At 54.8% G+C, this 17,715-nt stretch overlaps 1 protein-coding gene across 3 annotated transcripts in view; it reads left to right on the plus strand.

The window, feature by feature from the left end:
- The window catches only part of UNC93A (unc-93 homolog A), a 45,411-nt gene extending 28,346 nt beyond the window's left edge, over positions 1-17,065 (plus strand). For 2 of the 3 annotated variants that reach the window (XM_003792372.3, XM_023514648.1), the window contains 6 exons: positions 601-830; positions 2,264-2,389; positions 7,440-7,651; positions 9,444-9,579; positions 10,622-10,753; positions 16,316-17,065. In XM_003792372.3, coding sequence (XP_003792420.1) covers positions 601-830; positions 2,264-2,389; positions 7,440-7,651; positions 9,444-9,579; positions 10,622-10,753; positions 16,316-16,581 — 1,102 coding nt within the window. In that variant the 3' untranslated portion in view covers positions 16,582-17,065. The remainder of the gene's footprint in view (positions 1-600; positions 831-2,263; positions 2,390-7,439; positions 7,652-9,443; positions 9,580-10,621; positions 10,754-16,315) is intronic. The other variant, XM_023514649.1, reaches the window with a different exon arrangement.
- Positions 17,066-17,715: the final 650 nt, after the last annotated feature.

Genomic DNA, 17,715 nt, shown 5'->3' on the forward strand with positions numbered 1-17,715 from the left:
GAGTCTCCCCAACACAGACGCAGGGCCAGTCTCCCCAACACAGACGCAGGGCGAGTCTCCCTAACACGGACATGGGGCGAGTCTCCCGGAAACTTGGCCAGGACAAAAGCACCAGGCAACCTGCAGCATCTGGGCATGGCCAGGCTGGCCTGCAGGACCTTTCTGAGGTCCTCAGAGACCGGGCTTGGAGGCCTTCAGCCTGCCCTGTCCCCAGGAGCACCTCCCTAGTGACACTGGGCTGTAACTCAGGACATGCTGGTTGAGGCTTCCCCTTCTTCCTTTCCTGTAACTGGAGTTTTCTCACAGACTCCCTGTGAGAGAGGCCAGGGGACCCAGCAGCTGTGGGAGCTGCTAGAAACGCCAAGGCCGTGCATCTCCTTGGTGCTCTTTGGCTTGTGGTTTTAGTGTCATCCAAACGCAAGAAACCTCACTGATGTGAATTTCACATTAGCAAAAGAACCAAACCAGAAATGGCTCCGCGTGTGCCCGTCTGTTGGGGTCTAAATCCAGACGCCAACACCTGCCAGTGCTGGCGGCAGGCGGGGTGTGGCTTTGTTCCCCACCGGTCCGCGGTGCCACGAGGGTGCCCTCTGCCCGCAGGTACACTCTGATCCCCACCTCCATTCTGCTGGGGCTGGGGGCCGCCCCGCTGTGGTCCACACAGTGCACTTACCTCACCGTCATGGGGAACGAGAGTGCCAAGAAGGAGGGGAAGCCCAGGAAGGACGTGGTGAACCGCTACTTTGGCATCTTCTTCCTCATCTTCCAGTCGTCCGGCGTGTGGGGCAACTTGATCTCGTCTCTGGTCTTTGGCCAGAGGCCCAGCAGAGGTAAAAGGGAGGGGCCAGGAACCTTTCTGAAGTAGACTGGGATCTGGTGGTGGCCACTGAGGCACCTGGGACTCCAGTGATGCACCTGTCTGGATCCCATAATGTGGGCTGGTGAGTGAAGCCCCACATATGTGACCCTTGATTGCCTGTGACCCACTCACCGGTGCTGCTGTCTGCTGGGCAGTCTTGTGGGCCTTAAGACCCACGTCCTCCACAGTGGCAGGGGAGCCCCAGGGAAGAGGTGTGTGGGAAACCACCAAAGGAATTTGGATTCATGGAGTCACAACTGTTCTTTTTAAACTAGGATTTGCTGGGCTTCTTTTCCTACTAATTCGATCCACCTTTCCCCCCTTAACTCACGGGGACAGGCGGATGGTTAATCACCTATGTCTTGCCCAGATGTGGCAGTAAGTGTGTCCCTGCCTCGTGCCTGTGTCCTTCATGCCCATGTTGAGGGTTAAACTAAGGACCAAGGGAAAAAATCCCATCAGTCCTTGCAGGAAACCTCTCCCCATGTGGAAAAAACACTTAGCGTCCTGAGGGGGCTCTGGGCTATCTCCGTCTCCTCACCCGGCTCCTCCATCTTGCCTACGGAAAATCCACCTTTGGGGACCTCTGTAGCCAAACACTTTCTCTCTTCTTCTCCCATGATGTCATCACTGCTAAGTGCATCTGAAGAAGGGCAGCCCAGGGTGAGTCCTGATCCACAAAGACACACCAGGGACAGGGGTAAAGGTCCGTCCCTGGGTCACAACCGGTGTGAGGTAGAGCAGCCGGGCCGCTGAGCCCAATCCTCCCACAGCACCGGACGTAGGGTTTGAGGCCAGGAAGCATTTGAGAGCCTCGTGGGGCCTCTCCCCTCTTAACACCTCCTGCTTGCTGCTTCCCTCACCAGCCTAGAGGATTCTGTGAAGTCTTGTGTTAGGAACTTTGTGTTGTATAAACAAGACACCAGCCCTGTGTTTTGGGTGTGCTCTAACTGAGTCTTGAGTCGGTCACGTTTTATCCTTTTAGCAGACGAGAGGGCTCTTACTAGCCTTCAACAACAGAAAAGTTATGAAATACCTGCCCAAAGTCAGGGAGCTGGTTACAGATGAGGGAGCACCCAGCATTCCTGACACTCAATTTATGTGCTTTCTTCTTTTTGACCAGTTTTGAGACGTTAAGTATTTTGGTTATGTCAGGAAAGTAATACGGCAAGTAACCAACATCTATTTCCTGCTATTCCTCCCTGAGTCTTGGCCTGACACTGATGTGGTTCTCTCCTCCCAGTCAAGGCATCTTAGAACCAAGTCTATAGACACCTGCCCAAGCATTACTCACATGTGCAGAGACCCCTGGTCTATTGACACTGACCTCAGAGTGTCCACTGTCCTTCCCACAGACGTCTGCATCCTATCTCCTCATGTCACCTGTTTGCTCCGAATTCACAGAGACCATCACGGAGGAGGAGCTCGTGCTCTGTGGGGCCAACGACTGCCTGATGGCCACCAGGCCCAGCAACAGCACCCATCAGCCCTCCCAGGAGCTGGTCTACACCCTGCTGGGCATCTACACAGGTATGTGCCCTGGGCACAGCAAACCAAGCTCCCTCCCGGGCTGACAAAGGCCATCTTCCACAATGCACTTTTTCTTCATTTGAAAAATCTTTGCAAAATGTGGGGGCTGAAGTAGTGGGGACCTGTAGCACCTCTGAGTCTGTCCAGCACTGTGTGGCACTGCCCTCCAGGTGGGCACTAAGGTATGTCAGCGGGGGCTCCTGAAATGTGGAAGTGGGGGGCTGTGGCTCCCAGGCAGGACACAATCTGGTGACAACTATGCTCTCACACAGCAAACGGCAGCCACTTAGGCCTGAGGGGGATTGTGACGCAGCACGCACTCCCTGCCTAGTAAATGGTCTCAGGTCACCACACGGCTCCTCTTAGTTCTTTTGGGCAAAGGCACTTGCCGGTGGCTGGGGCTACAGCAGGATGCAGTGGGGTGTGGACCCCAAGGGCCTCACACTTGTCTCCCCATCTCTGCTCTCCCCAGAGCTTCACAAGCTTTGTGTGTCACCTCTACTGAGCCCTCTTCCTCCCAGATGTTTGACTCGAGGGGTGATTATCTGCTCACTGTTCCCATTCTTCTTTCTGGAGAGGACAAGTGTCTGACCTATGATTTAACTCTTATGTTCAAAGGGTCATTGCTACTTTGAAAAAGACACATTTAGAGGGGTTTTGTTAATGATTTCAAGGGAAGTTTATATGTACTCTTTGTCATTCTTGAATTTTGGAATTCATAAAGGCCTTGGAATGTGTTTGAAAAGCAAAGGTCTGTACACGTCAGCTCTGGGGAGTGGAGCCCAAAGTCCTGCTGGAGATCGGAGGTCCAAAGGTCAGCAGGCTGCAGGGCTCCATCATGCAGGGGACACAGGCTGCCGCAGCACTCAGGCCCCTTCACCCTGCTTCATCTTGGCTGGCTAAGCAAACTGAACTCTGTGGGCTGAGCAAGATGTGAGCCTCTGTGGTCCAGAAACTGAGACCAGAAACTCACGGTCAGTGAGCTCAGAGTGGAGCAAAGGAGGCAGGAATGCACTCTGCCAACCGAAGTCTGATGGAACAGAGCTGTGTTCAATGTTCCAAGTCAACTCACAGCTACACCCTCCTGGATAACTGTGTTCTATGAAAGGTTCCAAGGGAAGGAGCTCCCTACACCAGGCCCAGATAGAACAATGTCTTTGTGGCTTCCAGGCCTCCTAGTTCCCCACCCTCCACATGTGCTGTGCCCTGCCTAGCAACAGACACCCACAATGTGCTCTCTGGTGGCCCCAGAGGCTCTTCCATGCTGCAGGCCAATCTCAGTTCACAGTCCAGCCACCCAGGAAAGTCCAGGTCCAGAAGTGATGTGAAGCCCAGACCATGCACCTGTGACCTGAGAAGCCTTCCAATCCCAATCAAGGCCTCCCAGCAGGATCTGTATGTCCCCTTCTGTCAAAACAAAGCCATTTGCCAAAAAGAAAAATACAGTGAGCGAGAAAAACAGACTAAAGGACCGGGCACACGCCATCTCCTAGGGCAGGTGTCCAGGGTGTCCGACCAACGTGCTCATGGCCAAGGCTCCTGGGGCGGGTGTCCAGGTGTCCGAGCAATGTGCTTATGGCCAAGGCTCCTGCAGAGTGAGTCTGCTGAGAGCTGAGTCTGCTGGTCACAAAGCATCACCCAGTCTGTGTCCCCTCAGAAGGCTCTGGGTCAGCGACCTCTGGATATGCACATATTTCTGATAAAAAGTAGGGGCTCTGAACACATGAACTTGTGGGCTCCCTGTAGCTTCTCGTCCCAGGGATCATAGTGTCCAGTTCAGCTGCCCACACAGCAGGACTGTGGAGAAGGGGCCGTCTTTCAGGTAGCTAGAGGGTGGCTCTCAAAGTGGGAATAACCACCAGCTTACATGCCCATCAGACTAAAGGAAAAGAAAGGTGACCACGAGATGACCATGGGGAGAGCTGGTCAGGTGTTTACATGGAGTCCCATAAACTTTTTGAAAATGTTGATTTTTCATGAAATGGGAGGTGGCTGTGTTTAGCCAAGGTGGGCAGGTAGCCAGATAGCCAAAAGTAACACTTAAAAGTACGTTAGCAGCCCTCTGGGTAGAAACTCATCGACAGGGCATTTTCTGAGATGGGTACTGGGAAGGGCTTCACCTGTCCTTTCCCGTAAACACCCCCACGCCTGCCATTCTGGGCCACAGGGATGCAGCAGGTCTCCCCTCACAGGTCACACCAAGAGCCTGCTAGCCTTGGGACATAGAAAGAAGAAAACAGGTCACGTCATCTTTAAAGGAAGACCGCTCTAAGCCGCCAGAGTTGGAAATGAGTCATTGAACACTGTTCTGGAAGGTCCCGGCCAGTGTGAGGAGGGGAAGGATCCGGCTGCCTGGAAAGAAGCTGTGCTGTCCCCGCAGTTGGGAGGGGAAACAGCAGTGACGCAGAGAGCACAGAGGGCCCACAAGTCCCTCCCCGAGTGGCAACAGCTAAGTAGGTGTGAGTTCTCCACATGGAGAGAAGGTGGATCACGTGATAAAGTGAGTGATGTAAAGACGGAGATTCCATCGTTAGAGCCACGAGGCAATGCAGGACGTCTCCTCACGGTCAAACAGGCAGCAGAAGAGCCTTTTTTATAATGCATTCGCTTGGTTCAAAACGCAAGTACAATAGCCCCCCCTTACCCCAGTTTCGTTTTCTGTGGTTTCTGTTACCCATAGTCGACTTCAGTCTCAAAATATTAAATGGAAAATTTCAGCAAAAAATAATTCATAACGTTTAAGTTGCACACTGTTCTGAGCAGTGTGATGAAATCTCATGCTGGCACACGGTCTCCACACTGTCCCCTTTGCCAGTCACTCAGTAGCCGTCTGGGTCATCAGATTGAGAATACATAGTGTGTATAAAGACCGGCGCTACTCCAAGTTTCAGGCCCCCATGAAGGACTTGAAAGGTGCCCCCTTTGGGCAGTGTGGATGAAAAATCTCCCTCTCATGCTGTCCCTCAGCCCCAGGCCTGTGCCCACAGAAAGCCCATGTCTGCTTTGCTTCTTGGACACACCAGTGCACGCGTAGGCCAACCTCCACATCCCCCTCCTTGCAGACGCTGCACCTGCTCTGCACCTGCTCTGCACCTGCTCTGTACCTGCTCTGGCTCTGCACAGGGCTCTGCACCTGCTCTGCACCTGCTCTGCACCTGGCTCTGCACATGGCTCTGCACCTGCTCTGACAGCTCTGCCCAGGGCTCTGCACCTGCTCTGCACATAGCTCTGCAAAGCGCTCTGCACCTGCTCTGCACATGGCTCTGCACAGGGCTCTGCACCTGCTCTGCACAGGGCTCTGCACCTGCTCTGCACAGGGCTCTGCACCTGCTCTGTACCCGCTCTGCACGGCTCTGTACCTGCTCTGTACCTGCTCTGCACGGCTCTGCACCTGCTCTGTACCTGCTCTGTACCTGCTCTGCACCTGCTCTGCACCTGCTCTGTACATGGCTCTGCACCTGCTCTGACAGCTGTGCCCAGGGCTCTGCACCTGCTCTGCACATGGCTCTGTACCTGCTCTGCACCTGCTCTGCACATAGCTCTGCACAGGGCTCTGCACCTGCTCTGTACCTGCTCTGACAGCTCTGCACAGGGCTCTGTACCTGCTCTGTACCTGCTCTGCATGGCTCTGCACACAGTTCTATACCTGCTCTGACAGCTCTGCACCTGCTCTGTACCTGCTCTGACGGCTCTGCACAGGGCTCTGCACCTGCTCTGCACATAGCTCTGTACCTGCTCTGCACCTGCTCTGCACATGGCTCTGTACCTGCTCTGCACCTGCTCTGCACATGGCTCTGCACACAGCTCTGCACCTGCTCTGACAGCTCTGCACAGGGCTCTGCACCTGCTCTTCACATAGCTCTGCACATGGTTCTGTGCAGGGCTCTGCACATGGCCCTGTACCTGCTCTGCACCTGCTCTGCACATGGCTCTGCACAGGGCTCTGCACCTGCTCTGCACATGGCTCTGTACTTGCTCTGCACCTGCTCTGCACATAGCTCTGCACAGGGCTCTGCACCTGCTCTGCACATGGCTCTGCACACAGCTCTGCACCTGCTCTGACAGCTCTGCCCAGGGCTCTGCACCTGCTCTGCACATAGCTCTGCACAGGGCTCTGCTCTGACAGCTCTGCACAGGGCTCTGCACCTGCTCTGCACATAGCTCTGCACACAGCTCTGCACCTGCTCTGACAGCTCTGCCCAGGGCTCTGCACCTGCTCTGCACATGGCTCTGTACCTGCTCTGCACCTGCTCTGCACATAGCTCTGCACAGGGCTCTGCGCCTGCTCTGCACATGGCTCTGCACACGGCTCTGCACCTGCTCTGCACATAGCTCTGCACACGGCTCTGCACCTGCTCTGCACATGGCTCTGTACCTGCTCTGCACCTGCTCTGCACATGGCTCTGTACCTGCTCTGCACCTGCTCTGCACATGGCTCTGCACACCACTCTGCACCTGCTCTGCATGGCTCTGCACACGGCTCTGCACACAGCTCCACACCTGGTCTGCCTCATCCTTTCTACTGCCTGTATTGGGGACTTCTCTAGCTCAGTGTGTGAAGAGCTTCCTTTCTTATTCCCTTGAATGCACAATGCTCCCCTGCAGCTGGGATACACCTTGGTGTCTTTAACTGGTTCCTACTGAAGAACTTCCAGACAAATAGGTTTGGGGCAAATGAAAAGTGCAGCAAAGGCACCACTAGGGGACCTGTCACCCTGAAATGGAGGCTGGCCATGCGTAGAAATTGCTCTGAGGTTTAGAATGTGAGGAACATAGTCAGTGATTAAGGACATTGAGAATGTCTGGGGTCTCTCTCTGGTTTTCTGTATTTTAAAAAGTGAAGACAATACTGACCTATCTATGTGGGCAGGTCTCTTATGAAAGCCTGGGAGTCCTGTATCCATCACACACCCTGACATCCAGGTCATTTAGCCCTATGTGCCTGTTACCACCTCAGACCCAGGCTTTCATGAGCCCTGCCTCTCAAGAGGAGGACAGGCCCTCCCAGGTCAGTCCCGTGCACTGAAGCATCTGTTTTCTGTCTCCCCAGGAAGTGGCATCCTGGCCATCCTGCTGATAGCTGTATTTCTCGAACCCTTACAAGACGATCAACAGAATTGTTCAGGGAAAAAGCAGCTACCTTTCTGGTCGACTTTGCTGTCAACTTTCAAGCTATTTAGAGACAGACGCCTGCGCCTCCTGGTCCTGCTACCACTGTACAGTGGGTTACAGCAGGGATTCCTCTCTGGTGAATACACAAGGGTACGAGAGAAAGCGAGACCCTAGTGGGCCATGCCTGGTGCCACTGCCATGCCCATGTCTGCACCTGCATGGGCAGCAGTGTCTCCAGCCACCCTCCCCGGGCCCAGGCTGGGGAGAAAAGGACTCCTGTGTGCTCAGCCCTGTAGCCGCTGAGTTTTATGACTCAAGGTGCCAGCTTCCAAGTGACTCCTTATCTCCTTACCCAGGAAAGGGCCAGAGCTATCAAACAGTCAGCTATTGTTGACTCACCTCAGAACATTCGTCTGTTAGGCTTGCCTGGATCTCACCTTATGTCCTAACATTATAGGCTTGCCTGGATCTCACCTTATGTCCTCACATTAGAGCTCAAAAATAGGAAGAGACATTAAGTCTATGAATAATGCTGACCTTCCTCATCTTCTAGTTTTCAAAGCCTTACAATCTAGAAAGCACCATTCTGTCCAGGCTCTGTCTCCTTGTCCACCCCTCTTCTTTCTCCCTGTCCACCCCCCTTCTCAGGCCTTGTCCTTCTGTGCCAACCACAACATGTGTAAGTATGCTAGGCACTCAGTGACGGCTGACCCCAGGGGTTGGCATACTCAGAGTGACACATGGCTCCCTGCAGAGGCCTCTTGCTGGTTTGCCTGTCAGGGTGGTATCCTATCTGAAGAGCCCTCCGGATGCTCAGAAGTGGCCCTATAGTGAAGCTTTGTCCAAAACCCCACCTCTCAGTAGGTGAGAGCCGAGAGGACAGGAGGTAGGCAGACGTCGTCAAGAGCCAGGCTTAGTCTGGGCAGCTGCCTGTGTCCCAGGGGGCTGCCCTCCCAGGTGAAACCCCCCGGATGGAGGATGCTCCCTGGCTCCTCCACACATGACTCCCTCCCAGTTGGTGCCACCAATTTGGCAGGAACACGCAGGCCGAGTCACACATCCCTTGGTGTGAGCGTGACCCTGCCATAGCCAGGGCCTGGACGTTACCTGGCAATGCCACTTCCAGGACAGTCCTGATGGGGTGTCTCCCGGTTTCAGAACACTATAAACAAGATGACAAAAAAGTCCATTCATTGCTTCAGACACCCTCCCCTCCCCATTAGACTTGTTATGCCCCACATGTGGTTGCAGTCACGGCCCAGTCCATCCCAGCCCCTCTGCCCTGTAGTCATGGCCTGGTCCATCCCAGCCCCTCTGCCCTGCAGTCACGGCCCGGTCCATCCCAGCCCCTCTGCCCTGTAGTCACGGTCTGGTCCATCCCAGCCCCTCTGCCCTGTAGTCACGGCCCAGTCCATCCCAGCCCCTCTGCCCTGTAGTCACGGCCTGGTCCATCCCAGCCCCTCTGCCCTGTAGTCACGGTCTGGTCCATCCCAGCCCCTCTGTGCCCTGTTTTCCACCCCCACCAGTGACAGCAGCATGTTGGTGTGAGTGAGAAGGGCTGCCCAGCCACTTGCTGCAGTGGCCAGGGGGTCTGACGCTTTTCTATCTTCTGGTCTCTTGAAGAACTCGTCTGCATTTTTCTCCATGTACTTCAGACTGTTATCAGGCCTAGAAGGACATGGCCAGACTGTCTAGCAAGTCCACGTCAGCCTCTGCTTGAAACAGCACACATGTCAGGACCTGGGGCAGGGAGGCAGGGAGGGATTTAGTCCAAATGCGTCCAAATCCTTTGCCCAGAGAGAATTTTCTTGCAAATACCAGCATTGTCCTCTGGCCCTGAGGCTGTGGGCCACATTGGCACATCTGCAGTGGCTCCTGGGGGGCTGCATGTGGGTCCCGGAGGAGCCAGGATTGTGCTTGACACAGCCCTTCGTCCCTGCAGTCCTATGTCACCTGTGCCCTGGGCATCCAGTTCGTGGGCTACGTGATGATCTGCTTCGCAGCCGCCGACTCACTGTGCTCCCTGCTGTACGGGAAGTTGTCCCAGTACACGGGCAGGATGGCCCTTTACATGCTGGGTAGGTGGCCACGCGGCACAGGGGCCGGGGGAGGCTGAGAGGGCAGCATGACCCCACCCCACAGGGAGGCCTCCCACAGCACAGGTGTCACTCCTGCCGGCGACACACTTCCCACACAGGCACCTGCACAATGTAGCCAGAGAACAGGTGGGGCCCTGTGGGGTCTTGTGGAGGCACAAACAAGGGACCCCAAGCCAGTCCTGGGGGCTGTGTGTACACTGCCATCTGCCCTGGGGGCCCCACCTCCGCTGAGGCAGCTTTGTTCACACTCATCTAGTAATGTGTCAGATAAGAGGGGCCTGTGCAGCTGCTGGGCTCCATCCTGCACTTGGACCCTCTCCACTCTTCCTGGGAGGAGAGACAGGGAACAGCTATCCGTGCCTATGAGGTGCCCACATGATGGGTGAGCAGACTAGGGGACAGAGAGAGATAAAGTGACTTGCCAGGGGCCACTCAGTCTCAGGGAGCATAGGCCAAACCATCTTCCTATCTCCAGAGACCCTGTGCTTTCTGCTCCTCCACCGTGTGGGGAGGTAACAGATGTCCCCACAGTTAGAGACACCACAGTGCCTGCTGGCCATTAGGCCACAAGTGGGAGCACAGGAATCCCCTGCCCGGGTAGTCCCCACTCTGTCCAGAAGACCCTGTGGAGAAGTGGCCAGCCCTGTCCCTTACAGCCTCTCCACAGGCGCTGGGTCCCCCAGCTCTGCCCGGATGCAAGGCCCTTCCTTTCTCAGCATATGTGAGTTCTCACAGCTCAGGGGGTCCCACAGGCCATACAAGGTAGCTGTCCCTCCACTCCCAGAGGCCACCCTTGTGGCCTGCCAGGCTGGGTCATGCCCCACAGGGCAGATGGCAGTGTACACACAGTCAGCTCACAAGCAAGCATTGGCGTCCCCTGAAGAGACCACTTTGGGGGCACTTTAAGGAAAGTCATTAAGCAGGAGGCAAGTGTGGAAGGGTTCGACCTGCCAGCACAGTTGACCCTGCTGAGCAGCGGGGCCACAGCACTCATGGCTTCGGGCTTCCCCTCTTCCTCTAGGTGCAGGCACCCAGTTTTCCTGTGCCATTGCCCTCCTGCTGTGGGAGCCTCACCAGAACCAGGTGCCCTTGTTTTTCCTGTTCCCCAGCCTGTGGGGCGTGGCAGACGCTGTCTGGCAGACACAGAACAATGGTGAGTGCTCGGCATGGTCACCTCTCCTTCGCAGGTCTCCCCAGCTGGCCGCCCACTGCAGAGGGCTGAGCAGGGCTGCAGAGCCCATGTCGGACGTGCCCAGCCCGGGCAGGTGAGTGGGAAACAGAAAGAGGGGCCAGCGTCCTCCTCCGGTCAGTGCTGCTGTCTCTGAGCATCCTCAGGTCTGTGATATAAAGAGGACCGCCGTGTGGCAGGTTCTCCTCAGGGAAACCTTGTCCAGCCTGGCACAGGGCCTGTCCTTACATGACTGTCAGCACTGGTCAGAGCCTTACTGAGCAGAGACACCTGTCTCCAGGTACCAGGTGTGGGGCCGAGGGTGTGGGCCCTGCAAGGCACTCTCAGGTAGGGGCTGGGCACAGTAGACCTGGACCCGACCGTGCCACAGGTTGCTAGGATCAGCGTCCTGCAGGATGCTCCAGGGCTGCGGGAACAGCAGCAGGTTTCCTAGGAGTGCAGTGTGGAAGCCGGCAGGGGAGGGCATGGCAGGCTCGTCCTGGGGTTTCTCCTGAGTTCAGCAGCACAGAGGGACTGTGGAGGAGAGACAGGCCGGGCCTGGGCGTGCAGAGCTGGCTTGCCTGGGAAGGGGTCAGCATTTCCACTGAGGAGTGATGGGTAGCCTTGTGACACTCTGGGGCTCCCTGACCCGGGAAAATCACTGCATAACTCAGGGACAGGCAAAGGGACCAAAATGAGGGTCCCACAGCTGCACAGACCATGGAGAAGAAATAGGCCACGGGGCAGGAAGGAGCACATGGCTACGAGGCCCGGAGGGAGGCACCCACAACACCGGGGGCCCTCAGGGCCAGGCTTGGCATCTTGACTGCAGGAGGGAGAACAGCCAGCAGTGGAGGATCCTGCTTTGAGAAAGAAGTGGAGGTACCCTCAGGAGGAGGAGGACTGCCCTGTGGGGACTAAGCAGAATGAAGTCCCCTGCAGGACAAGCGGGACGCTCTCTTGCCATGGGGAAGGGAGTTAATATCATTCATCTGATGAAGTGAACTTTCCCGTGGAGTGAGTCAAGGGTGACCACAGCAGACAGCACCTACTAGGCACTTACTGAGGAACAGGGGCACTGGAGTCCTCTGAATAAAAGTGTCCACTCAAGCAGCCCTGCGGGAAGGCACTGCCCTGACCACAGCATGAGGAGGCTGGGCGGGAGAGGCAGAGAGCAGGAACTGATCTGATGGCCGGATATAGTGAGGCTAAGAATTGAGCCCTGAGGGCTCAGGTCAGGCCCACATGACTGAGGGTCCTGCAGTCCCCCCGAGGTGACGCTAACAGCACACCGGGGTGAGGCCTGGGGCAGCTGCTGGAGGGTGAACGGAACCTGGCCAGAGAGGAGCAGGTGTGTGTGTCCAGGGTGGCATGGTTCCCTCAGGGGGCTTGGTGGCCACACGGGCCAGAGGCAGGAGTGTGTGCCGTCAGCTGAGTCTCCACAGAGGGGTGGAACAAAGGCAGTAAACTCAGAAGGCAGGCGGTCCATCTCGGGAGATGTGCAGCCTCCCTGTCTTGGAGGAGGTGGGGAGATAGGACAGGAAGTCATGTTGGAAGTGTGAGGTCCAGCTGGTGGCCTGGCAGACAACTGGAGTCCCAGGCAGAGATGACAAGGTCCAGGGCATGGTGCTGGAGGTGGGGGCTGCTGACGCAGAGTACAGGCCCTTGGCGTGATGGGGAGGCCTGCTTGCCAGGAGTGGCCGATGTTCCCACAGTGGTGGCAGAGCCAGTGCCAGGAAACTCCCAGGATGAGGTGCAAGGCAGGGTGAGGGAGCAGCAGCCAAGCCATGAAAGGTGCTGGCGGTGGCAGGAACCCGCAGGGAGGAAGCGCGTGAGTGGACAGTCTGGCTGGCTGTGTTCTCTGCAGTGAGATGAGCTGAGGGAGTTTAGGCAGGCTTATGAGAGAAGGAGGGTGGAAGCTGGGGTAGGGTGGGGAGGACAGTGGTCAGAGCTGTGTGCTTCATTCATGGTGAGGATGGCAGATGTGGAACTAGTATGGAAAGAGACCTCACTTAAGGCCCAGGGGTCTGAGATGAGATCCAGGGTGCTCTCAGAAGGGATCCTCTTCCCTCCAAGAGGATGTCACCAAACTGCCCCAGTCCAGAAAACACTTGGCACCCAAAATGGGTAAAACAAGTCCCCTGACTGACTGGGACAGGTCCGTGTTGTTCGGAGGGGGCCCAGACGCCGCACCCAGACGTCTCCACAGTCACGGAGCAGCGCTCCAGGCCGCTCCCTTCACAGAGCAGCACTCCAGGCCGCTCCCTTCTATACCATTTATTTATCTCAAAGCTGAGCTCTGGCCTGTGGACAAACCTCTACTGCTGGATTTAGCAGCTGTGTTTCTGGGTCTCTTCTCCTGCCCCAGTATATAGGTGGCTTCAGTGAGGTTCTGTTTCAACCGGTGTTTATCTTTGGCTCTGAGCCTGGCTTGTCTAGCTCAAGGTCAAAGGCCTGGAGGGAAAGATTGGAACTCTCTGGAGGTCAGGCTGTGACATTGCTTCTCAGAACAGATACTGACTTCCTGGAGGGCAGATGAAGGGGAACTCATGGGGCCATGTGGGCAGCCCACAATTACAAACAAATGGTGCATCACGGAACCTGTGGGAACTGCGTCATCACCAGACAGTCTGTCCTGACGTCCCCCAGATGCAGGACAGGCCCCAAGTTTTACTGAGCACCCCACAGCATGTGCCTCCTGCTGCTAGAATGAAAGGGACATCTCTGAACTCTGTGGAATTTAAAAAAGCATACACGTCAAAACAGACCGATGCCAGGCTATTTACCCCAATATTCCATACAGCAACTCCCTTGATTTTTAAAAGGGATGCAGTAAAAAATGGCTTTCGTCCTCCCTGAGACATAGAACTAATTGCCTTCCCTCTCCCTTCCTTTATAAGGACTCAAGATACTTGGGCAAAGTCTTTATCCAAATTGTGAGGAAAGTTACCGTTGGTCCAATAAATACATGAAGTTCAAGTCCAATGACCAACTTAAACAAAGACTCCCTTTGATGAAGGGATGAAATTCTGTGCTTTTGTACAGGTAAAAGTCAATTTTTTTCAAAAACAGAACAGTTGTTGGGGAAATATTCTCACATCCTTGAAAATTTCCTGAGGAATCTGCACTCCCGGTCACCCCTGCCAGGAGTGACTAATACAGAATTCCCCCACCCAGCTCTCAGAATTTGCCACCCTGCAGAATGGAAAGTCAGCAAAGTCGATTCTCTATAACAAAAAAAAAAAAACAAAGGAAGGAAGTTTTGTGTAGCCATGTCCACATCTCAAGAACGGCAATTACTCATTTTTTCTTTTCTTTTTTTTTTTTGAGACAGAGCCTCAAGCTGTCCCCCTGGGTAGAGTGCCGTGGCATCACAGCTCACAGCAACCTCCAACTCCTGGGCTCAGGCGAGTCTCCTGCCTCTGCCTCCCGAGTAGCTGGGACTACAGGCAATGCTCGGCTATTTTTTGGTTGCAGCCATCATTGTTGTTTGGCAGGCCCCAGCTGGATTCGAACCCGCCAGCTCAGGTGTATGTGGCTGGCGCCTTAGCCGCTTGAGCCACAGGCGCTGAGCCCATTTTTGATTTTCTAAATAGCAAATTGGATTTCTATTTTCCCTGAATATGTGGTTTTCTTTTAAGAAAATATGTGGGCCATATACTCTCCTGATATTAATGGGACTGAACAAGATTCAGTGAAATTTGTCCAGCTCAGACTCGGATCAGTTGACTTAACCACCTGACCCTTCCTTCCTGGGGCAGAATTCTGGAATTTCCTTCCCTGGGACCCCAGATTCCTCAGCCTTTGCAGGGCATGTCTGTGCCAGCAACTTGCCTGCCATTTATATGCTGGGACATCTAGGGAAGGATGGTGCAGTTGCCATAGCAACCCTCACACGACAATGCCTGAAAGGAAGATGCACACCATCAGGTCCAAAACGCACCTTTGCCCTGTCGCTGCCCAGGGCAGCGATTCTCTCAGTGACATCACCTCTGCCTTAGAGGGACCACACCACCTCCTCAGAGGCCCTCCCAAGGGAGGTGGCCTATTGGGGACCAAGTGCCACGAAGCCCCTTCTGCACTCTACCAACCTCAGACTGTTCTCCCCTCCCTGTGGCCACTGATAGACAGGTCCATGCACGGCCTCCATTCTAACCTCCCCCTGACACTCTTCCGATCTGGGTGGGCCTTGTCTGTGCCTTTCACTCTGCCAGGAATATGGAATTTTAAAAATTAAAAGAAACAGCCACTGTCCCAGGGCCCCTCTGAGCTTAAGATCTGTAATCCTTTGGGGAAACTGCACCCTGCAGAGCCAGGTTCAAGCCCTGGGTGCTGTTGGGATCTCAGCACACCTGGACTTGGTTGTCTCCCGTCTCTGACAGCTTAGCTCAGCTTGTGAAGAGGACGTTGGGGTGGCCACCGCACCAGGGCCAGCCCAGAAGGACATGCTGTAGATAAATCTCAGGTGCCCCTTGTCCCCTCAGGGGTGGCCCGTAGCTGGCCCACAGGAGATCACATGGCAAAGCCAGGCCTCTGCCACAAGGTGGGAGCCAGCCTGTGGGGACCCCAGCTGCTGCCCCAGCACACATGTCCTGCTGTTGCCAGCTCCCTCCTCTTTCCTCACGCTGTACTAGGGCCTGGCCCCCAACCTGTTATATCTCAGTCACCTCTGCAAAGACCCCGTCTCCAAACACGGCCATGTTCTGAGGGTCTGGGGCTGAGGCTGTAACTCTGTGTGAATTCAGGGGAACATGACTCCCCATAGCACAGGTAGGTTATTTCTCCCCCAAGCTTCAGGCAATCCCCTATGTGAGGGTTGCCAGTAGTAGGTTCAGCTAGTTAGGTCAGTGCCACCCTGGGGGAGGCACAGGTGGGACCTGTCCTGGGGGAGGCGCAGGTGGGACCTGTCCTGGAGGAGGCACAGGTGGGACCTGTCCTGAGGGAAGCACAGGTGGGACCTGTCCTGGGGGAGGTGCAGGTGGGACCTGTCCTGGGGGAGGTGCAGGTGGGACCTGTCCTGGGGGAGGCACAGGTGGGAAGGTTGTCTCTAATAGGAAAAAAAAACTCCAACAGCAGGAATCCCAGCTCTCTGTGGGGGTTGTCCAGAAATTCCTAGACGGGAATCACTTATCTGCTGGGCTGTTGTACCAGTCTCCAGCGAGTTCCCTGAGTGTTTTACCAGCACAATCCGATCCGTACTCTGGTTTCCTTGGCTCCTGGCTGCCAGGGAGCCACCTCCTGTGGCGCCGGTTGCCTCTGGGCTCTGCTCTCCACACTCACAGTGCAGGTGGCCAGGCTCCTTCTGTGCAATGTTCATGGGTTCCATGTTTCTTATGGTGGTGACAGTTCCTCCCTGCCAGGTAGATGGTTCCACCTGACTTATTATAACTCATAGGGAAAGAATTCTGATTTTGCCTTTTTTTTTTTTTTTTAAATAAAAGAGGCCCTGATTTTGTGGAGAGAACCGGGCAGTGGGGAGCAGTGCTCCCTTCGGCCACAGTGGCAGGAGCTGAGACCCCGCCTCACGCCCGCCCATCTCTGTTGCAGCTCTGTTCGGCGTGCTCTTTGAGGACAACAAGGAGGCCGCCTTCTCCAACTACCGCCTGTGGGAAGCACTGGGATTCGTCATCGCCTTCGGGTACAGCAAGTTTCTGTGTGTCTACATCAAACTCTACATTCTCCTGGGAGTCCTGATTCTGACCATGGTGGCTTATTTAATTGTCGAGTATCTGGAGTACAAGAACACGGCGGAACCACTTTCTCCAACACAGTCAAACCCAGGGGAGGAAGAAGAGACACAGACAAAGATGTGAACGTGCTGGTTGGTGGGGTGAACTCAGAAAATACGGGTACAAGAGTTTGACTCGAAGACGCCTCAGGGTGACCACTGATTATTCTCAACTACTTCAGCAGATATTATACGATTTCCCTTTGTATGTACATTTTCTGCTCTAACAAATTTTAGTCCATCTTATCTGTAGACATTGAGAGTGTGCGTGAAGATGTCAGTTAATCTAAATTTAGATACAAACAGTGTAGAAGAGCAATCAGCCAATGAGACTTCACTGGAATCAGAGACTTACCCTTAATTGTGTAGATGTTTTTAAGAGTTGGAAGACTACTTAAAAATAATGTGCTCTAACACCTAATTTTACAAATGGGTAAACATTTAAACTTCTAACACCACACGTTTCACAAACAGCCAACAAGCCAACTGAAAAGCTAGACTGAAGTCGACGTCTCTTAGAACTTACAGAGTCTGGGTTTCTAAATAAAGGCAATTATTTTACAGACTTAGCTCCTGTCCACATATTTGTGTTTTAAATACTCATATGGAAAACACACACACACCGTCACCGTCAAGTAAGCTATCCGGCATGTAGTAAATCACTGGAAGTCGTTGAGAGTAATTTCAAGTGGAGACCATCTGTGTGATGGCCCTGGCTGGAGAGTATGTGTGTCACGTGCTGTGTTCCTGTCTCACAGTCCCTGCCCGTGTCCATACACATCTTGCTCCCCATCTTCGGGCACCCTCAGCAGCTCTCCCACCACTCCTCTCTGCCCCCTTTGCCTCTCCATGGTGCCGACTCCCCCAGCAGCTCTCTGGCCAGTGCACCTGCTATTTAATTTATCCTTCACCCTGAGACGCTTCTCCCCGCCCCCTTTTCTCCTTTGGTTGCCACTCCCAAGGCTGCTTCTAGCCCTTCTGTGAAGGCTGCTCTCTCACCCACATTTAGGTCTTATGTTTATTTTTATGTGAGCTCCCCTCCTGCTGCAGCTAGAGCTGGAATTCGCACGCCTGGCACAGTGCGAGCAGGTGGAGCAGGAATGAGCTCCCCCCACTCAGCGTCTGTGGAGGGGAACGGGCTCCCCACACCCAGTGTCTGTGGAGGGGAACGGGCTCCCCCCACTCAGCGTCTGTGGAGGGGAACGGGCTCCCCCCACTC

Source organism: Otolemur garnettii, unplaced genomic scaffold (assembly GCF_000181295.1).
Source record: "Otolemur garnettii isolate 467f Iridium unplaced genomic scaffold, OtoGar3 scaffold00056, whole genome shotgun sequence".
NCBI lineage: Eukaryota > Metazoa > Chordata > Mammalia > Primates > Galagidae > Otolemur > Otolemur garnettii.